The sequence below is a fragment of the Dermacentor variabilis genome, chromosome 4, assembly GCF_050947875.1.
Source record: "Dermacentor variabilis isolate Ectoservices chromosome 4, ASM5094787v1, whole genome shotgun sequence".
In the NCBI taxonomy this organism is placed as follows: domain Eukaryota; kingdom Metazoa; phylum Arthropoda; class Arachnida; order Ixodida; family Ixodidae; genus Dermacentor; species Dermacentor variabilis.
Window position 1 is genome coordinate 53724439 of NC_134571.1, and position 23352 is coordinate 53747790.

General features: G+C 45.5%; 2 protein-coding genes across 3 annotated transcripts; both read right to left on the reverse strand.

Annotated features, from left to right (window-relative positions):
* Nucleotides 1-818: 818 nt before the first annotated feature.
* LOC142577757 (uncharacterized) lies at nt 819-5198 on the reverse strand. The gene is made up of 3 exons (XM_075687209.1): nt 4959-5198; nt 2833-2944; nt 819-938 (listed from the first exon to the last, which is right to left on the reverse strand). Exons 1-3 carry the CDS (start codon nt 5077-5079, stop codon nt 839-841), a joined length of 333 nt encoding a protein of 110 aa, XP_075543324.1. The 5' UTR covers nt 5080-5198; the 3' UTR covers nt 819-838.
* A 2401-nt stretch (nt 5199-7599) lies between these two features.
* LOC142577758 (uncharacterized) lies at nt 7600-13827 on the reverse strand. 2 transcript variants are annotated; one of them, XM_075687211.1, is made up of 3 exons: nt 13668-13827; nt 9783-9894; nt 7600-7777 (listed from the first exon to the last, which is right to left on the reverse strand). In XM_075687211.1, the coding sequence occupies exons 1-3, from the start codon at nt 13777-13779 to the stop codon at nt 7678-7680; spliced, it is 324 nt and encodes a 107-aa protein (XP_075543326.1). In that variant the 5' UTR covers nt 13780-13827; the 3' UTR covers nt 7600-7677. The 2 variants fall into 2 exon arrangements, with proteins under 2 accessions (XP_075543326.1, XP_075543325.1); XM_075687210.1 differs by lacking the exon at nt 13668-13827 and adding an exon at nt 10637-10863.
* Nucleotides 13828-23352: the final 9525 nt, after the last annotated feature.

The window sequence follows — 23352 nt, forward strand, 5'->3', positions numbered from 1 at the left end:
AAAAAACTTCTTTATTGATGTTCGTAGAGAAGCAGTCGGTAATAAAAATCGTCTTGAAAACAGATTACTACCCTTCGCTCTTGTGGGCTTATGAGGCGGACAGACTTAAATATACGTGACGCATATATTAACTGCTGTATTAGACATTCGCAAGAGCGAGCTCAGACACGGAGATTTAATGAAAACCTGAGATCCTTGTATTAGCCATGAAACATTTTTAAATAGACAGGTGCTCATCTCTGCCACTCCACTGATGATCACGGGCTAGGTGTTTCTTTTTATTAGCGAAAGTGGCTGACGGTATAATAGCTTTGTAAACAGGTCTCGTTGGCGGACTAATGAACATTTATATAGCTCGTTGCAAGTTGTGTCATCATGACAGTGTTTTAGCTCAGCCGCTGACATGTTTGCTAAGCTAAAACATTCTTGTTTGTTTACTTTCACTCATGCAAAGTGTTCGTTACCAGTTTCCAAGGCAGCCCTGGAGAAGCGAGACGTGTCACCTTGCGGAAGTTGCTGTGCTTCTGGCGCTCCAACACTTATGGAAATGTATGGTGTTCCCAGTCATGTCCGAGAACTTGGTGCAAGTGGATAGCGCAGGAGCTTCAGCATGCCTTGCCCGACACGATTCCTGTTTGCACGCACAATGACGACAGAACTCTTGACAAATGGGGTACAGGCCATATTGGCTGTCCAATCTATGCTCCCTTCCCCAGTAATTGGCTATTCCTTCGACGAGCCTTGAATCTCGTGGAAATAGCCTTCGTACACAGTACCCAAGTCTCTCCACAGGAGGATATTTAGAAAAGAACAGAAGGGGCCCCACTCTGGGAGATCTTTATTCGCACATTACCGTTTGCTTGCAGCAGTCCGGGCTTAAGTCACCATCAAAGACCCAGCAGTATTTTCCATAATCAGTTCGCTCACATTGACGAACACTGTGGGAGAAAACACAGAGCATTCATTACGTGGAAAGGCTTGGTAACGCACAAAATTACAAGGGTGGAGTAGCGTGGCGAAGGGAGAAGTACTAAATCAGGCAAGAGTCAAGTATATAGCCTGGTGAGGTTTGGGTGAATGTGTGTTTAGGTGGGGTGACGAGTGTCAGAGAATAAATGAGGCTTTGGTAAGGCAAAGGTAAACTGACGAGGTCCGCTAGATCCATCAAACTGGTATGGGCTACGTTGATGCCAACGGTACACGGTGTAGTTGTGAAATGAGAGCAGGCTTCAACGAAAATAGATGTCCCCAAATTGGCCTACTACTTCGAGATATTTTTTTTTGTACGGTGTGTTTTATTACATATGTGCTGTATTATATGTGATCCAAGAACAACAGCCTATCTCGAAGAAATAGATAAGAAATACTACTTTGAGACATGCTGTCATTGAACCTGTCTGTTCTAGTTGTATTCTTGAGCAATGCTTACGTGCGAAAGTCTTGCACAAAATAACGATAATCACTTGTGCGATGTTGAACGAGTCTGAAAAAATTGATCTCTGTTCGAAACAGTAACCCTGTGGCCGTGACCACAACGTTGACGCAGTCGCCTATTTTTAAACGTTTTCTTGAAGTTCGTACACGGTATTTTGCTAGATTTGATCCTACAAGTGGAGCTCCCGTCCTTCGTTTGGTTTGGTTTGGTGCCTGAGGATATGTATAGCGCAACCCACTACGGGGATTGGCCATGAATCGGGCGGCAGTGGGTCGAATAAGAATAAATACCTAAACAGGATTTTTTTTTTACTCAAAATGAGATATTAAATGAATTCTAATCGTTAGTAATAATTTTCATGCTATAGTATATTAAAATTAGAAGTTAATATTTTTGGTTTCTTGTTGAGGAAAATAAAACAGTGAAATTAGCATGGAAGTCTCCTTGTTTCCATTACAAAATTATATATGGCATCACATACGCCCCCATTACAGTGTCCTAGTGCCGACGCCCCCAGAGACAGAATGATAGGTAGCGTAATGGCTAATCCAAGTTGGCGGAAGGGAGGTTTGAAGTACGGGCTAGTTGGTATTCCATGGTATCAATCGTCACTTACAGCGCATACATAGACGGAGGACAAAAAAAGGACGACGTAGACGGGCGCTGACTTTCTGAAAATAAAAATCAGTTGGAAGTCAGCGCTTGTCTACGTCGTCCTTTCTTTGTCCTCCGTCTATGTATGCGCTGTAAGTGACGATTGATACCATGTCGGAACGGACCTTCTAGAAGTCTTTTTCTATGCACGTTGAACCTACGACACTCTATAAAGAAATGATCCATAGTTTCGGGTTCATTGCAGTAAAAAAACATTCAGGAGAAGGTGCCAAACCAGACCTATGGGAATAGAAATTAAGCCTTGTTATTCGGCAACGCATACGCGTAAATGAAACTTCAAATTCTCTTGTTGCACACCATCCGCTGTGCCAAGGAAATCTGAGGTGCTGAAAATCGGCGTTATCTAATACACATGATTTGGCATGTTCTTCTTGAATGGAAAATTTTTTAAAATCTTGCAGAAGTGACGTATGCCGAAGGTCTTAGGATCCTCAGTACCGGGCCTTTAAGAGATGCCGCTGCTAATGCACGCACGTTCAAACCATCGTGTTCGCCCCGCCCAACATTGCCTTTCTATCTTTAGCTTCTACTTTCTTTCCTTTGTGCTAAGTAGCTGACGAGAACTCGACGGCTCAGGCTGTGCCAGGCCGACTTTTCAGGTCTTCTTTAAAAATAAATTCTTCTCCTTTAAAACAGCACACATACGCATGATACAAGTGTGCTGTTGCGCATACAACTTCTATAATGTGCTCGTCTAGTAGATCGTGCAGCGAGCAACTTACTATCTGAACACAGCTCTGCCTTCTCCGGGAACGCAGGCAGCTTTAAAGCATCGCCCGTCTTTCAGCGTCACGTAGCCTTGCTTCGAATCGCTGTAGCGGAAGCGACATTCACCTGCATGCAGTTGAGAAAATTCGCTGTCATGAAAGGCACGCTGATAGTCTGAACGATCGCAGCTTACAATTCACCAGACTTGAACAGCAAGGCTTCTTAATTTCGTTATTTGTGAAATGCAGCAAGTGTTTGTGAACACTCGATTGAAATCAGCATTAACATGTACAATAATACTCACCGGGGTTTCTGTAAAATGGATTCGCCAACTAAGTTAACCGTGGCCATTACAAGAGATCATACACTGCTGTCGTTTCTATTTTTGTTTGTGGACAGATGGACATTTCACACCCTGTAAAGACACACGTCTGCATCTCTTGCAGGTGTAATTCTTCTTGCAGTTGTAGTACAGTAGCAGGTAACTTAGCAGTCTTCCTTATAACACGCCGCGGCGTTCTTAGTTTTTAGCTCCTCTGTGCCGACAGAGCTTGAGAAAAAAAACGGGGCGCGTTGGCGTGGCTTGTCGGCCCGTCAGCAAGCTAGTGGAAGAAGATATGTGGACGACACTCAGCAGATAATCACTGTGGTGCTTTGTAGGATATTCTGAAGGTAGCTTAATCGTGATGCTTGACGCATGCTTGTACTTCTCATTTGCTTGATGCTTTATCACGTGGTCGCTCTCAAGTGCAGAGTGCTGCTCACGGAGCCAAACAGTTGCACACGGAGCCAAACAGCCACTAGATTGCTATAAGAAATACCGGCAGATTACATATGACAGATGTTAGCTAGAATTAAAAAAAAACAGAAACATTTACAAATTGTCACTGGGCATTCAAACAAGATATTACGTAATGGCTGTTATTTACTACAACAGCTCTTTGCGGACATGACCCGGAAATTGTGGCTGGACAAGATCCTTGGCGAGAAGAATGACCAGTCCAGTACACTTGCATTTGCACAATTCATGTTCCCCATGGGGGGCATGAAATGTGACTCTGAGATGGGCGTTTTCAAGAGGGTGCTGAACGTTCATAAATTACCTAATAAGTCTTGATTCAATGGCGAGTAACTACATTAGCGACCAATTACTTTTAACGAAAGCTTAAAGCAACTTTAGGATCTTCTACCTTCTGTATGGCAACTACAGGCATGGAAGGTGGGTGCCCAAGTCGACATCGATTTGTTGGTGTTCTACTACTTGCGCTAGTACGTTCGTACATATCTTCATCTGCAGAATTGATAAATTGTGTCGTGTCAGAAGTTCTACTTACGGATACGGATGCTTAAAAATTTTTTTTCAACGTGAGACAGTCTAAGTGCATGGTTAAAGCTTGATTTCTTGCTTGCTTGCTTGCTGCCCATTTCATTACACACGTAGAAAGCAATCAGAACACACATCAACATGCGTTTTCGGCCTTTTCTTTCTCCTTTACCGTGTGTCTCTGATGCGCGAAATTAAAAACACACAGTAATACATAGTAACAGACCGAGTTGACTGCTTTTTGAAAAGCGTTCCAAGCGCGATAACTTTATTCGGCAGGACCATATTTGGCTTCAGAATGAGGAGCATGCATTCCAGGATTTCCTTGTGGTTACAGCTGGTCATAATAGCAATGATTTGCTTTTCAACGTCCTGAACCGTTGTGCCTAAGAAAAAGCTCAGAACTGTTTAAGATGGATGCCTATTGCGGTTGCTGAACCCGCGGGGTGGTCTTTCTTTTTATGCAGTTTTGGAGACAAGTTCATGAACCGCACAAGCCTCCTCATCGAAAGCTAGAGTATTTCGCTGCTTTTAGCTTGTTTGTATAATTATCTTCGTCATGGCTTCTTTTTATAAGTCATGGTTTCCAGCCACCGAATCGAGGCTCTTGTTACATTTCGGAAACGTGTAGTGACGTTCTACAATATGTAATCTCGAGAATGAAAGCCTAAGAACGTTTTTTTACGGCGTAACTAGTTTCTGATTCTACTTTCTGAGGCTGTAGGGACTCTAATTGGGCCGCAGGTTTTCGTCGGCACTCGAGGGTATTATCTCAGGTAAATGGAAGCCTTTGTGAAGTTCGGAAGCATCACTCACCGTTGACAATGCGCACACGGGATTGAAGCGACCGTTGAGCAAGACCGGAGACGGCTAGACCGACGTCAGCTATCATGGTGAATACAACGAACGCTACGACAACGTAGTGTCCATTGACCATGCTTGGACGCGAAGGTTCTCTTCTATTCCTCACGTGAAGCACAAGGAAACTGTTTCCGCGGTTATATATGGAAAACGGTGCCTGCGCAACGTGTGCCAGGAGGTGAATTGAGGGCGGTGTTGGGCTGTAGCTGCGATTGCCGCATGTGCGCGAGAGGAAGCAATCGTGCGATTGCCGCGTGTCTCATTCGTCATCAAACCGAGAGGCCCAATCGTGGCTCGCGCTGTTTCCCTATGGGCTTGAATGACATCGCCACATTTCGTCATAAAGTATAGCCGAGCGTGCGTATACCCCTTCAAATGTGCAAATGAGCTCGACGAGGCCACGGGCAGTTCAGCGCGACGGTGAAATCACAAGGGGTCAAATGGGGTGGGGGGGTGGGGTGGGGGGGGGCGAAGGCTGTCGAGATTTAGTGGCTGCGTCGTGACGGGTCGCCAAACCTCGTTCGTTAGTTCACATCGACAGAGCTAAGCGACAGACGCTCACTGACGTCTATTCGTATCTAGGGGATTCGATATTCGCCGCTCGTAATAAGCATGCAGGGCTGCAGTCCAAGCGAAAGAGCTTAAATAACAGCTAAATACGACGTCCATTTAGTTAGAATGATTTGAGGGATGGTGAGATAAGTTGGAAGGAGGTACTCAAACCATGGAGTTTGGCATGTAAGACGGGAAAGCCAAACGGCAAAACACATTTGTCAGAAGAAAGGAAGGCGCTGCGCTTGTAACTGCACCTGTGCGTATTACCCACATTGCTCGAAAGTTTTCTCGAGAGAAGCGACACGGGCCTCTTGACACGCAAGGAGCCGGGATCGCAGCCCGATGCAGCCAGAACTCAGCGATACCTATGCTCCTCTCGCCGTCGTTTAGTTCAGCAGTACCCGCCGTGGTTGCTCAGTGGCTATGGTGTTGGGCTGCTGAGCACGAGGTCGCGGGATCGAATCCCGGCCACGGCGGCTGCATTTCGATGGGGGCGAAATGCGAAAACACCCGTGTGCTTAGATTTAGGTGCACGTTAAAGAACCCCAGGTGGTCAAAATTTCCGGAGTCCTCCACTACGGCGTGTCTCATAATCAGAAAGGGGTTTTGGCACGTAAAACCCCAAATATTAATTAGTTCAGCAGAAGCTGCGAATCTAAGGGGCCTTACAACATATCTTATCAAACCGGCCGTGTGTCCCACTTTCCCTTTCCCCTCACTATAATGTTAAACAAACAAGCAGATCGTGCAGCGGAAGCACCGATGCTGCCTGGGCAATGCTTCTTGTCCAATACTCCTTGTTTTTCTCTTGTTAAAAGTAAGTACGTTGCAAATTCCATATGTTGATATCTTTAAATCTGAGATAATTGTGACAGCAAATAAACAGATAAATTTTGCCGTAGATTATGCTGAATAATGTACCGTGGTGCATTTTAGCATTTCCTTTGGCTTATTAAGCTTTTCATCACAAAGTCGTCTGCCTAACAAAAGTTTTTTCCACTAGAACTAAATTTTTTTCACCAGTGCTGCTTTTTACAAGGAGGTTAGTATTTCTTGACGGGGGATATCGGTCGGCGATGATGTCTTTCTGAGATGTGACGACTTGCATTTTTTATGTAAAATAATATCGCAAGACAGCCAGCCACTGCATTTCAACATGCTCGTAGTTTGTCTGATCCAATGCAACCGCGCGGTGTTATGTGCCGATGGCCGTTGAGTTCACCAACGGTTTATCCTTGACCAAAATGGTGGAGAGCGTTGATTCCGACATCTGTTGTTACTGTGAAACGCTAGGGCAATTTGCATATTTCCATGCTCCAAAAACTTGGTACCCAGTTTTTCGAACTGCCCGAAGACGATTAAGCTGGTTTTCGAAAGTGCTGAAACGTCGTCGATGTGCACAGCTGCGCGAATGAGCCTGCACACGTAGTCAATCAGCCTGAATGACTGCAGCTGAGTGATGGAGTTTTTTCACGCATGTATACATCAGCTATCTTACTTATCCATCCTTCCTCAAGTAAGCACTCGTTAAGCTCGCTGCCTTTTGTTTATCTGCTCATCTTCTCTTCGTGCTGTTTTCATTGCTTTCCTTTTAAAGGCCCAGGGGCTTGATAATGACATGCATGGAGAGACTCTCATACTTTCCCGTGCAGCATCAAAGTGCGTAAAAATGATAAGAACGTGCACATTAATTCATGTTTTGTCTTGTGTTCTCGCGGTTCCCGGCTCATCCGTGTTTACTTCATTATTCAAGTAGGGCATGACTATTAATACTCGCCTAATTGCATTTGCAATGACTCCCCTCTAAGAAATAAGACGCATAGCAATAAACGAAACGCGTCTGCCGATAACTACAAGCAGAAAGTACTCCGCTGTCACGTCTGTTAAATAATGCATATGCAAGCAAGTGCGGTTCGGTCAGAATATCTGTCGAAAATGAGCTATTGTATTGATGTTATTTGAGAGGGCATTGGTTCAGACGAGAGTAGAAACTGGTGACCACTTTAGGTAACTCGACGAAATGAGAAACGTCTTTCCAATGAATCGTTTATTCTTCTGTTTCGGTAAGTACGAAGCACAGACAGCGAGGGCACAGGGTACCCATTATTTGGGGCTGTAGCTAGTAGCAAATCGTCGTCGGCCTGCAGCATTGCTGTTCCAAAAGTCCGTCCTCGTAGAAGCATCCCCTACCGGCAGCTGGGAGCATACATTCCTTCATCCTAAAGGAAAATAAATGACAAGAAAATAAAGGGTCATCATTGTGGCTGCTCTACACGATGTTATGAACATCATCTGAATAAGTTTTGAAGTCATAGTCATAAAGTGAGACCTTTACCTTTTATGATTCGCGTTCAAAACAGCGGAAACGCAGAAATGTTACTGTTGAGTTGATAATAATAAAGTAGGCTGGTTTTAAAGAAGAAAGAATGGAATACTAGAAAAATTTAGGCTTCCTTGAAAAACTAATCTCCGTTCGACTGCATATCACGTTATGTCACGCTCTCTTTTTAAACTCACAATGAAGATCCTTTGACATCAAATAATTCGCTTATAAGGCTTTCTATTGGAGATTCTGATAGTGTACAAATCCTATAATAGAGAGTTTTACATTAGGGGACGCGAGCGGCTTGCGTAGGCAAGAGCTAGGGGCCACGGTACTGCGCATGCGCAGACCCCTACGTCTGGGCGTGCGCATGCGCTGTGCCGTCGCCCATAGTTCTTGCGACCGCAAGCTGCTTGCGTCCCCTAATGTAAAACTCTCTAATCTGCTACTCGCTCGCTACGGCGGAAAATTTTACAGCCCTTTGTTTCCTTTGCTAGATATGGGAACGACGCAAGCACCTCGATTGTGTTGGCTGTAATTAGCTAAACCCTGACCAATTGAAAGTTATTGGCTGATGTGCTGTGCTCAACTGCAGCAAAATGCCACTGTGTCGTTGTCATCTTCATCTGTAGCGACAGATCTTGGTGAATTTTTTATATTTGGCGTTATTTATTCTCACAGGGACGTGCGTAACTAGTTGGCGCGTCGCATATTGACCGCGTTGGAACTGGAGTCTATGTCTGGATTGCGTTTGCGCTGCACATTGTCACGGAAGTTGAGCTAAATATAATTAGGCGTGCAGTGAACGCCTGTCACAAGCGTCGAAATTTTAGTTTGCCTGGTGTATACTTTCAAAAATCTTTAAAAGTTGTCTGTGGCAGATATCACAATTATAGTTCATTATCTGGTCTGCTCGAAGCGGTGGACAATACTTGCGCAAGAAATAGAGATGCAAAGTCGACTAATTAATAAAAGTTCACTTATTCAGTTTTTAACTAATTACTTTCTGGCCCATATTGCAATTTACAAATTATAGCCTCAGATTTCACAAGGCGGATTCAATTGGAACGAATTTTCAAGATGGCACCAGTTTCGAAATATATATTGCCGAACTTTGCGGAGAAATGCATTGGCGTTCCAGTTAATTTGTTAACAAAGCGTCGTTTCATGCACTGAAGCACACAACTGGAGCGCCAATGCATTTCTCCGGAAAGTTCGGGAATTTATATTTCTAAACTGGTGTCGTCCTGAGAATTCGTTGCGAAGGCAACTGCTAGAATTTGGGTAAGAGATTTAACTAAAAAAGTTAATTAGTGAATTCTTGCTAAGTAGTTTATTTCGCATTTTACTTTTTTGTGCAAGTAGTGTCTGCCGCTTCGAGTAGACCGGCTCATAAACTAGAATTGAGCTATTTGCCACAGGCAACCTTTAAAAATTTTTGAAAGTGTTCCATGAAACACCTTGTATGTACTCTGGAGCACGTTTGTGGTAGCTGATAACTGAGGTGCGTATTGTGCCAGTCGTTGCAATGATGCTTTCAGTTTTTTACTGTAATACACAGAGCCATAGTCTGGACGATGTGTATGTCCCTTGAGTGGTTCCAAAGCAGAACTTAAAAAAAAAACTGCAGAAGAGCGTCTGACTTGAAATCTCAAACTATTTGTCTAAAGTCTTCGTTTCCATTCTATTTTCTGGAGTATTTTAGGGAACCTTACTTCTTCAATATAACTCATCGCTCTGTGCATAATATTTCTTTCTACATTTTCCGTACATAATAAGTTTTGTGGCTGACTCCCGCAGTTTGGAAAAAAGAAACTTTTTCACGAACCTGCAGAGTGGCTTGCAATTCGCATTTTATGCGAATGCTGTAAACGCAACTTATACGGTCGTAATTGTCTTACGGAATGAAGTGCAGCAGGCGTTCCTTGGGCTTGCATCGGGCTTTCAAGCACTTTCCGTCTGCAAGGGTGATGTAAGCTTCCCATACGGATCTGCCACGGTAGATGCACCTTCCTGAGTTGACACATCCCGAGAAAAAGGAAATACGAAAAAAATAATAACGTGTGTCGGCTGCTGAATATTTGTAGTCTATATGGGCCACATAACTCATCTCAATCTAGCCACGTTTCACGACGACACAAGATTTCAAGGCGAGTGTTCCATAATAGGAAACACATGCGCCTTTTATTACTCGTAAAACCGTGATTGAATTGGTCATTGAGGCGTCAGTGTTCGACTACACGGAAAGTAGCCAGAGCTCTCTGATAACTTAGAGAAATTAAGAGCTTTATTTTCCCCTGTTTGCCTTTAATCGTCATTCACATTTCATTTGTCAAACGTAGCACACCCGAAAACAAAAGTGTTTCACAAGCAATGTAGCAGCCCTGGCTACCACCCGTGGGGCGGATCGAGCACAATCAAAATATTTCTGAGCTTCGACTGATTATACTTTGTGCGCCTCAACGTTGTTCGAAATCCTTTGTGTGAACAATCAGCCGATTCAAACTACCCGCCAACTTCCCTCCCCGCACCGTGCTCGATGCATGCCTACCGTGTCCAATGCCCGTACCGTTTTCACTTGGAAATGAAAATTGTCACGCCTTGCAATTTTGCCTTGTGCAACTTTTGCTTTTCTTCCCCATCTCTGTTTTCTCCTCGCTACAGTTTTGCACCGCCGAAATACGCCAACAGTAACATAAAACAACATCGGGCCTGTTTTCGCGATGTTACATTCACCAGCGTCAAAAGAACTTACCGTTACGAACGGGTACTTTTATGGGTCCATTAGGCGGCGTAATTGCTCCAACCAACACGACTACCGCGTGCAACAGAGCAAGCAGCGCGGCCGCGACGTAGCCGCAACGAACGAGCATGGCCGTGCTGCGCTTCAGGCGGACCCAGATTCACTGTGCTGGCTGAGCCGGCTTTGAATACGAGATGCTAGCTGCCATATTATATGCGCGTCAGGGCCGCGAAAGCTCCGACGTTGTCCGGCGAGAAGGAAGCAGCAGCAGCAGCGACGGCTCCTGCCCGGTGCTGTCCGAACTCTTCAACATTCACGAACAGCCTCGTGTTACTCGTGGTCGTGAATGGACTATATTTTCTTTCCTCACCGTCTGTCTCTGAAGACGACTTCGCGTCAACTTCAAAAGGAGCGCCGTTAGCAGGCGCCTTTTCGCAAGTGTTTCTTTCTCTTGACTACTTGAGTTTAGAACCTGCCGTCGGGACTGCCTGGACGCCGAGGCCATGCTTTCGCTTTCTTCTTTATTATATTCGGACGTGAAAAACAGAAGAGTCGGACCTTCGCTTCGGGTACTCCGCTGTACAAGACTTAGAGGAGTAATTTTCTTGGCCACCCTTGCGGGGCCTAGGCGGTGCGAGCGTTTTTGGTAGGCATCCTTATTTTTGTACATCGAAGGCGAAGGATAGAGCGGGTCGTTCTTCAGGCTTCAGTACTCAGGTAAGAGTAATCGGATATTTTTTCATCCCTTAAGCACCTGGGCTCGATGAACGAAAAAAGAAAAGAAACCTTACGCTAGAATTGTTCGTGAGTATAAATTCCAGCGAATCCTGATGTTAACCTTATTGTTAATCAAGACGGCCAGCTTTGGGAATTTAGCCCCTGATTCCGTGGAAGAAAGAGAGAGAGAAAGAAAGGCAGAGGGAAGACCGGGAGGTTAACCAGAGATCATCTCCTGTTGGCTACTCTATCGGGGGAGGGGTACATGGATGTGATAGGTGAGAGAGAGAAAAAGAACGCGAAAAGAAAAACGAGAGCATAAGCTTTAGAAGGCAGCCAAGCAGATAGATACGCGCGTTGGTATGCTGTTTCACAAGAAGCAGATTTCTGGCACAGGTTCTAATGCATAAAACTTGCGCGTTTTTTTTTTCATTTTTGGCCATTTTATCATGGCCAGAACGCGTTCCTTGTCATGTCTCATTAAGAAACACAGCCACGAGTGGTGAAAGACGGCGTCAAAATGTAGTATGCTATTTTCCTGGTGTCACTAGAATAGAAATGAGCTGCATTGTATCACAGGTACTGGATAGCTCTGGTTATTTTATGAAACTATGAATAGAAAGTAAAAAAAAACAGTTCTCTGGATTGAGTGGTCATGTACGTAACGTTCACACAAATGCAGTGACACGCATAGAGCCGACGCAATTTTATTCCCACCTTAACCCGTCCTCTTCTTCCGATCCCGCCATCAACTTTTCCTCTACTTCGTACGGTTGCTTAACATTCTCGCTTACAACAATTACATCTGTCATGCCTTATAGCTATAACGTGGCGCAACTAGTGCAACTAGAAATGAAAGTGCCGGTTTTAGATGCGCGAGTTTTCCATTTATTCCCAATGACGCTTTAACGTAGCATATGCAGTGTTACACACATCAAGTAAATCATGCATTTCTAACGCGCATCTTGGAATCTATACGAAGCGAAGCTTTCGTAAATCGGGTAAATGAAATGCTGTAAGTTCATGCATTTCATTCATGCGTCATTGGCGCAAAGAAAGCTGCCAGCCGCGCACATGCTCTCGCACTCCCGTGCTACACAATATGCTACACGAGGTGATCACCTCAAAGAGTCAGTTGCCGTTGGAACTACAGATGTAGACATGGGATTAGGGCCTATAATAGTTAGATCCTGGTTAGACTCGTCGTAATGGTAGGAGTGGACAAAAGGACATCGGTTTATTGTGATTCGGTTATTGATGACCCGTTGCCTAACTGTGTCTCAATTAAGGGGAGCTTAATTATAGTTTCGCCGTCCCAAAAGCGTTGTCAATAGCGCCTCGGCTTTTTTGTTTTTTACGAATGAAGGGCTTCAAAAGATTATAAAGATAACGAAGGGTGCAGTGTCTCTTTGTACGCAATCAAACAACTAACATTTTCTTTGCACAGAAGAGAATCGCTGTATGAATTATTCGTTTGGTTCGTGAACCGAAGATTAGTCATGTACTGGAAAAAATATGCGGGCTCAAGCGTTCTTAAAACCCGCTTCTTAGTCGCTATTTTCATAACATGTTTAACTTGCAACTGAACTGAACTTGTAGGAATAGCGTTCCGATCAAAACAACGAGCTACACACTGTCTGGACAGTGAATTTTCCTGTGTTCGCGAACCCTCGCAAACATTCAATCGGACCCTTACCCTTGACTACTTCAACGTTCCTTCTACTCGTGATCACGTCTTTTTCGCTTTACTGCAACCATCAAACCTTTCTAATGTCATGTACACGTTTTCGTAGACAAATTTTTGCCTAAACTGCAGTCACAGCAGTACACAGCCGCTGTAATTTGAGGCGTTCAAGCACAGCAATATATACATATATCTGCAATTTACAACGCTAAGCAAATTGGTAGCGATTGTAGAGAGAGAGAGAGAGAGAGAGAGAGAGAGAGAGAGAGAGAGAGAGGGGAGGGAAGTGAGATGCAGAAAGCAGGGACATGACCGAAAGCTAAATATCCTGTTAGCAGCACTGCACTTGGGAAGAGGCATGGGGAGTAGTCCGAAGCGCTCACTTCCTTACAGAGATGATTTCAGTGTGACCACAGGTGTGCGGTAAGTTCCCTTCTTTGTGGTTTCCTTAACATCATTTGCTCCAACAGCTATTGTGAAGTGGGCATAGAAGGAACATGACGCGGTCGAGGGCAAAAAGAGTGCGGAGGAATGCTTGCGAGATGTCGCGAGGTTGCTTGAGACCGCACACTGCATTAAAAAAGAAGCCGATAATCAAAATAAGGAAACGCGGTACAAAGCGAACCACCGACGACGCCTTACCGTTTAAAACTCGCACGTGCTTCGCGCGCAGTGACCGCAGCGCCGGAGCGACGTCGGTCAGCAGGGCGCACAGTAGCAGCAGGACGGCGAGGACGCTGCTTCGATTGAACATCTCGCGACGGAAGTGCCTCCCGCTTGATCGCCGGGCGAGAAACAAGACCTCGTGTCCGGCGCGGGTGTACACACGGATGCCCGGCGCCGATGATGACCGGATATATATCACGGATGCGGCAGGTGGCAATAGTGTATCTGTCTTGGCTGCCGGCGTCTACTGGGGGTGGAGGCAAGTGTCGGTACATGCGCCGAGATCCATCACACCGGCACAGTCGTGGCTCTGAGCTTTACTTAATTGCTACTCTGCGACGGGGGCGGTGACAAAGGCTGTACATTTCCGCATTCGGCATAAAGAGCAATTTAGGAAAAACTGGGTGAAGTCGTTGCATTGTCTCGATGAACACATAGCCGGCGGAGTGTCGCAGGCACCTCGGCGTTGACAGCCACGTACGGGGACTCGAACTTCGCGCGCGCGCATCATATGAAGGTACATACGAATAAACTGGACACATACATTAAGGCCTATAGAGACGTTGTTATGAAGAACAGTGAGTCCCGTTTGCTCATTTACATCTATTGAGGCGCCAGAAGGGGAATGACAGCTCAGCTTCTTTTCTTTCTTTATTCGCATATTTAGCTCTACGTGCGCGACGAGAAAGGCAAAATTAAAGAAAAGATAATTACACAGCCAAAATGGAGTTTGGTTCTACAGCCCATGCGTTTATGTTCCACCGCATCTGGTAGGCCTGCTTTAGGCTAATAATGGCGGCTCGCTGAGCCAAGCGAACGCACAGCACTGAGAAGCAATGCAGAAAGCGAAGTTGCCGGAGTTGCTTTAAATCTTTCACGAGCGCGAGTTGTTCTGTTATATCTATCTACATTTTTTTTCATGCAGCTGTTGATGTCTCGAGCTTATCGAGCTCACTTGTTCTCTGAATTGAAGAGAGCGCGTGCTAATTGCAGAAAACAAAACAGGTAGCCAGATGCGAATCAATCGCCGACTTGGGTATGCTTATAGATTGTGCTGCTCTTCAGCACGCAGGCTGCTGTTTTGAAGTAGTCGTTTAAAAGCAGCAAGTATGCCGAGATGTGAAAAGAAACGACTGACGCGCGTCCTTATATACAAGCGTGATTTAGTCAGCACGTGTATAAAGCACTTTGGTCTAAACGAAGCTGTTTACAGAGAAGGGCTCTGTGCTTGGGCTGCATGGATTAGATGGTTGAGCAACAGACACATGTTTAATTCTTAAACCACTGCAAATGTACTGACTAATAGTCAGTATGATGCACTTAAATTGTGAGCATGAAGACAACAGCGCTTAAGAAAGAGCCGAGTTCACTTTGTCAGGCGAGGTGCACTAACATCTAAAATTTCGGATGCGACTCGTATGTATTCTTCTCTCTTTGATTCGTAATCGATTGGAGAATCCACTATTTGAAGTCTATCGGGGAAACGAATTCACAGGTTGCGTATATAATTAGCCGAGGAATTTTTACTCAATCAGCTATTTCAAGCGTTCACGTAGCAACTGGTATCTCTAAGCAGCAACCGCGGCACCCTAGCAGCCTAATCATTCTGAAGGATGTGCTAATTTTAACGCGATAGCGTTAAGGAGCTCGTGTCGCAGAAAAGCCAGTGTCGTGAATGCGGTGTTGCCTTAGAAACGCGCCGTAGAAAGTTAACTGCTGTATATATCGGTAATTATGACCATGTAAATTACAGAAGCAGCAGTTCAACGAGTAGTGAAGTACGTTTCCGCTACATTTCTTCTTGGCTTGACGCACACGCACAGCTATCTTGCGGCAAACACAGAAGACCCCCTCCTCGCAATCTACGGCGCTGCCCCGAAAGCTGGCGCGCCTCGCTCTCTCCCCTTCGAACTTCAAGCGTGCGTCACTCGAACCCTCGTGTTTAGGCGACGCGGCTCCTCTTTCCGCGCACAACGCGATTCCTAGGTGTAGCGTCCGATACGGGACGCCTCTGACGTGATCGCTGCGTCGTAGCGCGCCTGGTGGGAAAGCGTGCCCTGCGATGTGTGCGTACTGCTGGCGAGGAGTCATGCGTCTGCGTGGTACTCCCAAGCGTGATAGAGGAAGATGCCATCGAAGCGTCAGCCCCATGATCGCGTCCGCCTTCATGGCGCGTCGCGGCCCGGCTGTCCGTGCCGATCACGGCGTTTGGCTGGCGTAGATCATTTCTCCCTCCGAGGCACCGACTGCTTTGGTTCGTTCCGCTTGCTCAGGCGCACGTTTCGTTGCCGCGCGGAACGCTGCGTTGCTCGGCGCTCACCGCGTGTCTTTGTGTGACTCAAGAGCATGCCGAGCGAATGAGTGGGCGGTGCGAACGGGGTGCGATAACGCTATCGCGTTCCTACTCTTGAAGGCGAAGCTTAAGCGTCCTGCAATTTTTTCTTTGCGCCATACAGCAATTGTTTGTTTAGTTTCCAGTTAATGTGTGCTCAAAAGTGAGACTGCCTTCGCGCAGAAGAACGGAGTAGTGCATAAATGGGCCCTCAAAGCCTCTGGACATGGTGACGTGCGTCATTGCAAGTCACGGTTTGGGACTGGTGCGAAGGTCGCTGTCGTATTCAGGATGTCGAAAAATCGTTTTGATATCAGGCCGTATCCGCTTCATCCCAAAACCCACGTACGCGTCCCTGACCACAATGTGCCCGCTATACTGCCGCACAATATGCTTGGATGTCCCAACAGCAAGAGACATACTGTGCCTGCAGTGGGCGATTAAGAAAAAAAATACGGAAAGCAACCAAACTAATGATTATATAACCGATCACGTGCTGAGGACGACTATGGGCACCGGGTAGCCGTCGTAATGCGCCAGCGGCGCGTCAGCCATGGATGGATGGATGGATGTTATGAGCGTCCCCTTTGGAAAGGGGAGATGGGTTGCGCCACCATGCTCTTGCTATTATACTGCCTAATGTCCTACCTAGGTTAAACAATAAAAAAAAAAGAAAAAAAAACGCTATGAACTACCACACCCAAATTTTCTGATGCCCTATTGCGAACTGTGCTTTTGTACGTCTTTTGTATGTGCTGGCGAACTTTTGTACTTTTGTATGTGCTGGCGAACAGCGCCGCGAGCGGCAGAAGTCGGAGCACTGGCCTGTGAAGCAGACGACGGGACGGAGGCGCTCACGGAGCTTCTAGCGTTTTCGAACTGCGTGTTTTAAGGCCTGACGCACCGGAAAACGCCTGCTTTTGAGATAGGCCGCCACTTGTATGAGGCAGGCCACATTCATGGCCCCAGATAACACATACAGTAGGAAATTAGTGCACATTTCGATGCGAATGCACGCCGCCAACATAGCTCACCGTGGTAAGCTTAAGACGTGTAGCACCAGAATTTATATTCCCCTTGTTATTTTGCTATGCGTGGTAACATTGTCGCGGACTTAATCATGTAAACAGGGGACGAGCACACAAGGACATTCTCCGACGATGTATCAAAAATGTATAAAATGCATTCCTCTGGTTTTGTATCCATGGGGCCGGTGGGCGTGTACGTGCCACTTGATATGTGCCCCAGGAGCCAATGGGCATCTGCCGCTCTTCAATAAACCTTTTCTTTGATGTCAACCTGGGTCACTGCAAGTATCGCAACATCACATTTACACGGTGACATCCACGTAATGTGATTTTTCTGGCAAATGAGGGTTGGCCTCGACGCTGTGTGTTTTTTTTTTTCGGCTCTCGAAACGGCGTTCATGCCAACTATGACCTTCAACATCGCGTTTGTGCTCCTACATACATACATCATACATCATTTACATACATCCTACATCATACATCTCATTTATTTATGAAGTTTAAGGTTTTAAAATTCAGTGTTGCCTATGAACATCAATTGTTGTTGTCGTTAAGGTCTGAAATTCGTAGAAATAGCCTAAGCTTTAGAGGTTTAGCGCATTTACAGCCGAACATTTCATTGCGTCCCATCAGAAATCCTGAACACTGGCACATTCCCCGAACACGAACGAACTACGGTCTCCAAATGTTAAAATTCACCATTCCACACGTACTCAATACGTTCAAGCTTACAGAAGATCACTTGCATGTCCTTTCAGACAGGGAGCTATTCTGCATTTTTACATAATCCGCTACAAGCCCAGAAAAATTTTGTCTAAATAAAGCACTCCTTTCTGTTTACAGTATGTCTTACTGTTACGTTAGCTTGCAATAATTTTCTTGTCGTTGGTTTTGGTTTTTTGTGCGTGAATGATTGATGTACTTTTAGGTACCCAAGGACGCATATAATTATGTATACTTGACAATTATTTTTTTTTTATTTTTATTTATTTATTTCATACTGCAGACCTAAAACAGGTCCAAGCAGGGTGGTTAAACACAACAATATTACAATGCATTATTCAATCAAGTAAGGTGGTAAGACACAACAGTAATACAATGAGTCAAACAATTGAAACAGGCAACAACGAGTTATTCCAGTCTGTTATAGTTCGGGGAAAAAAAGAATACTTGAATACATCCGTCCGTGCAAAATAAGGTGTTAGTGAATTCGGATGATGGTGTCGAGTAAGCCTAGACGTTGTACTGAACAGATACGATGCAGGATTAATTGATAAGTCTCCATTAATAAGCATGGTAAGAAATCGAATTCTTAAGTGTTGCCTTCTCTGCTGAAGGACTTCGATGCCATTATCATGCATTATTCGTGAGGGGGAATCATAGCGAGAGAATTTAGAATATATGAATCGTACGGCTTTTTTCTTTACCCTTTCGAGACATTTAATATTTTGTTTAGTAAACGGGTCCCAAACAACACATGCATATTCAAGTTTAGGTCTAATTAATGAATAATAAGCAAGCAGTTTTACATTAGGTGGGGAATTTCTAAGTTTATGTCGCAAAAAGTATAATTTACGCAAGGCTGAAGAACAGATATTATCAATGTGTAAATTCCACGATAAGTTGTTAGTAATTGTGACGCCCAAATACTTATATTTTGTTACTTCCTGCAAGGCCAACGAACCTAACGTGTAACTAAAGGTTAGTGGAGCTTTCTGACGAGTGAAGCGAAGAAAGACCGTCTTTTCAGCGTTAAGCCGCATTCCCCATGTTTTGCACGAATCAGTAATGCCAGCTAGAGAAGCATTTAAATCAGTTTGATCATTTGTTGAAGTGATTTCCCTAAAAAGCACACAGTCGTCAGCAAACAACCTAATTTGCACGCTGGGATGGATTGAAGTAGTAATATCATTTATATAGAGTAAAAAGAGCAGCGGCCCTAGGACACTTCCTTGAGGAACTCCCGAGGTGACCGGAAGACAGCCAGACTGTTGCTGATTAATTTCCACGAACTGGCGGCGATTTGTTAGGTAGTTTGTTATCCATGCGATTAATATTTCAGGGAGCTCAAAATGTCTAAGTTTTAGTATTAATTTGTCATGTGGAACTGTATCAAAGGCTTTGCTAAAATCAAGAAATACGGCGTCAATTTGACCATTATTATCGAGGCATGAGGCGAGTGAATGAATTACGGTGACAAGTTGTGTAACTGTTGAATAGCCTTTTCTAAATCCGTGTTGAAAATTAGACAGTATTGAATGTTTATCTAGAAATTCGTTAATCTGATTGCCAATAATATGTTCAATTAGTTTGCAACATGAGGATGTCAATGATATTGGCCGGTAATTTTCTAACAATGAACAGTCACCCTTCTTGAATACGGGTACAACTCTGGCTACCCTCCAGTCATCCGGTAATTTTCCAGCAAGCAACGAAGCATGAAATATAATAAGAAGGAACCTTGCAATAGTTTCAGCATAACGTTTCAAAAAAATGTTCGGAAGGTTGTCAGGACCGCAAGAAGATTTAGTTTTTAAGTTAACTAGCATCGAAACTAAGCCAGGGTATGAAATAAAATTAGCTTCGGATGGGTGAAACGTTTTGTCTGTAGATGAACTAATGCCAGAGTTAGAAAATACACTATGAAAATATTGTATTATTGTACACGTTTTATTTATTTCTTTTTCTTTTTCTATCATACGTTAAGACTGTATGAAGTTTGCTCTGCTGTCGTTCTGCAGCCTTGTACGGATGGGAGGTGGGGCTAGTCAAGTTGCATCAGCGCAGCTTTTTTCCCACTTTCCATGCCACAACTGTTCTGCGTAAAACACACTGTACTGTTGGTGGTGAAAATAGAATTCAACTTCAACTTCAACTTCAAAACAGTATAGTGGCTATGGTGTTGGGCTGCTGAGCACGAAGTCGAAAACAGCCGTGTACGTAGATTTAGGTGCATGTTAATAGAACCCCAGGTGGTCGAAATTTCCGTAGTCCCCCGCTACAGCGTGCCTCATAATCAGATCGTGGTTCTGACACGTAAAACCCCATAATTTAGTTTAATTTAATCTAGCTGTCTGCAACACGCCTCGTTCCTTCGCATAGATGGCTGGATCAAACCGCCGATTCCGCAGGCATAGCAGCGCGATGTTCAAACCGTACGCCCGATTCTCTCATACCGACGCCAACTACAGTCGCGCATCTCTACAACGAACGTCTCTAGAAAAGAATGACCTGTATAACGAAGGCATAACTATGTCCCTGTTCTTGTGTGAGCTGTGCGCTGCGCGACCTTTTCAATATAGTGACCTGTATGACGAAGGATTCCGGACCCCCCCCCCCCCCCCCCCCGCCCAGCACTCCGTTATAAAAGGGCTCGACTGCATTACGCTTCTCTGACATGAATGGCACGTATACGTCACGTCCAACATAGCACGAGCTGGAGCACTTGTGTGCGCTCTAGCTTCCATTCGGCCACTAGAATTGATGACATTCTTTCCTGCGTCACGAGCGGGAGCGTGTCAGTTTGTCCCCTTCTCGCCTCATGGCAGCTAACGCTTTGGGACGTTGTGTTAAACTGCACCCACGCCTCCGGGGTCGGCTCTCGTTCCTCAGTCATTCCCTCGTAGCAGAACGCTACGAAGCTGCTGCGAGAAATTGGGTCGGCTTCGACCCAGGTTGTCACGTTTGTTTATGAAGTAAAAAAAAAAAAAAGACATCGATGATTACGGTACTCCCAAATGCGAAATCTATAGACGTTTTCATTTCGCGATATATTGGCTGGGGTGTACATTCTGTCTCGTGCGGCAAATTGAAAAGGGAGCGAAGGGAAGCGCGACTACATCGCTAATCGGGAGATCGCGAGAGGCGCGATTAGCAGCAGCCACCGCAGACGGACCTCTGCTCATGCAGTGCTTTGTTTCTATATGTAGTATACGTGGACGCGCTCTCCGCATGCCATCGGCGAACAGACGACGGCGCGCTAATCTGGCGCCATGTCGTAGTGGCCATCGTCGCAGAGCCCGTCTTGCACGGACCTGCGCTTTTGTTCTCATGCTGTCGCCATACCCTCCTCCTCCGCCTTCTTCCTCGCGCTCTCTTCACTGTCGCCGACTTTCATGCCCCGCTGCGCGTCGCGCTCGCACTTTCATCTTTCGCTGTGCTCGTTCGCTCGGGTACGCCGACGCTCAACGCAGGAACGGGCGCTTATAGGAGCTGCGCACTTAAGTTATGGACAAATAAACAAGACGTACGTCTCCCTCTTTTTGTTTCTTGAGCTGTTTCAGCGATCGCACATGTGTCAGTAAGTTCCTTATCTCCGTTCGTTGTAATTATTTTTATCTTTGGAATGCTTCGTAATTCTTAATGTTTTAGAAACTAGCCCAACCTTCAGTCGTGGTTCATTTCACACAGCTTAGCGCGACGAAATCCATCGGTGGCGGCAAGTGTCAACACGCCGGTGCGTTTCCATTCGCCATCGATGCACAACAAACAGTCATGTGGCGGATGCAACTAGAGTTGGGATGCGCGACGAAGGAACATATGCCCTATAATGAAGACTGATACACTGATACTACGGCAAAATGGCGAGTACAAATCTGAGTGTTCGCCTTCGTAGCCCAAGCTTCGCAGCCGTTGCAGCTGCGTAGGCGAAGACAGGTAATTCTCATGGGACACGAAGCTCTTCCGTATGAACGGCTCCTTTATTAATGTTATAACTACTAGACCATAGCAAAGCAGCGCTGGAAATGCACAGTGCTGAGCGATTTAGAGGCAATACTCGGAGCGCGTGGATGCCACCGTCTTTCTTTCTTTCTTTCTTTCTTTCTTTCTTTCTTTCTTTCTTTCTTTCTTTCTTTCTTTCTTTCTTTTTGGCGCCACTGGTGAACTCTACGTGATCGCCGTGGGACCAAATGCAGTCACAGTGCGTCACATATGTTCTCGCTTTCACTGTATAGCTCGATGCATCAGCTCGGTGTTCCCAGCGCTTACAGTCGGTGCAAAAAGCGCCGGTGACCACGCCCTTAGAGTATCGCGTTTCAATTGCTCAGCACTGTACGCACTGGTGCCTACAGAACGCGCGTATCCAGTCTTTCCTCCGTTCCATCTGCGATGATAAACGATTGAAGTGGATGGCCTACGCAGCTATAGTAATGTTCCAGTAATTGTTCGTGGAACCAAAAACGCAACATGTTTGATCACCTTCGGCTTCACGTGGTACTTAGGCAACGTAAAACAGAGAAAACGACGGGAACATATTAAATCAACGTAGCTGGCGGCAGCGTCTGCTGAGCCTGGCTCGGCCGTCACATGCCATTACATTCGCGGCGCCGCCGCATGCAGGCGCCACCGGTGCCGACTCATCCCGAGCCCGGTGCCTATTAGGGTGACAATTTCAGTTTTTAGCGCAAAGTATCCATTCCTGCCGAAAGTCACGCTCTTCTAGTCTCTCACTTTTACCGGCATGGCATTGCCATCGCGTCCAGAGATCAATGTTGCGGGCGTCCGTACACAAGCTTAAGAGGCCTCGCAGTTCAAAAACATTCTCCCTTAAGAATCTGCACTTAAACCACTGCACTGTTATACATGTCGAATGGCAGGCTTTCTATTGAGCTACAATGTCACCTCTCTTTCTATCTGCGTGTGTGCGTTTCTTCATCTTTCTGTCTCCCTTTACCCCTTTCCCAGTGCAAGGCAGAAAACTGGATGTCTATCTTCCGGTTAACCTCCCTGCATTTCTCATCTCACTTACTTCCCTCTCTCTCTTTATAGAAAATATAAGAGGTCTTTGGATAACCCACGATGTTTAAAATTAAAGGGGAGAGGGTCGAGTTTTCTACTGCTGCGTTTGGCGGACAATGACGTGAAAGCTAGCGGGGAATGCCGTTTTGTCGCTGCGAATCACTAAAATTTGGAACTTAGTGGCATTTCGGGCTGGTTTGCCCACGGCCGGGGGCTCTTACTGAGGTGAACAATAGTTACAAACTCGTCTTGTAATGCTGGTCTCGAGTGTCTAGACATGACAGCAAATATTTCGCCGAACTGTACACAAAGAAGAAGCTGCGCGGTTTAAGGAGATCTGAAGTTCGTGTAGACACATTAGAAAAGGGTGCTTCGCGCTTGAGAGATCTCGCAACAGTGTAATATTCCATCCGAAGTCGAAGAAGCATTAGGCTGATAGCATCGGAAACGACTTTCTCAGCAAATGAAGTACAACGACACGCTAACCGCCCACTCGGAATGTTTGCCCCCTCCCCCCCCCCCCCTTAAGAGAAATAAATAAATAAGCAGAGCAAAGAAAACA

Bases quoted from the DNA above. Each gene is read 5' to 3' on its own strand.
- LOC142577758 (XM_075687210.1), bottom strand. From the start codon at position 10,754: ATGCTCGTTCGTTGCGGCTACGTCGCGGCCGCGCTGCTTGCTCTGTTG. The intron at 9,895-10,636 runs GTAAGTTCTTTT...GTGTCAACTCAG, and splicing joins AAAAGTACCCGTTCGTAACG to GAAGGTGCATCTACCGTGGC. The intron at 7,778-9,782 runs GTAAGACAATTA...ATTTTCCTTTAG, and splicing joins CGCCTGCTGCACTTCATTCC to GATGAAGGAATGTATGCTCC.
- LOC142577757 (XM_075687209.1), bottom strand. From the start codon at position 5,079: ATGGTCAATGGACACTACGTTGTCGTAGCGTTCGTTGTATTCACCATG. The intron at 2,945-4,958 runs GTGAGTGATGCT...AACTGCATGCAG, and splicing joins CCGTGTGCGCATTGTCAACG to GTGAATGTCGCTTCCGCTAC. The intron at 939-2,832 runs GTAAGTTGCTCG...TTTCTCCCACAG, and splicing joins GGCAGAGCTGTGTTCAGATA to TGTTCGTCAATGTGAGCGAA.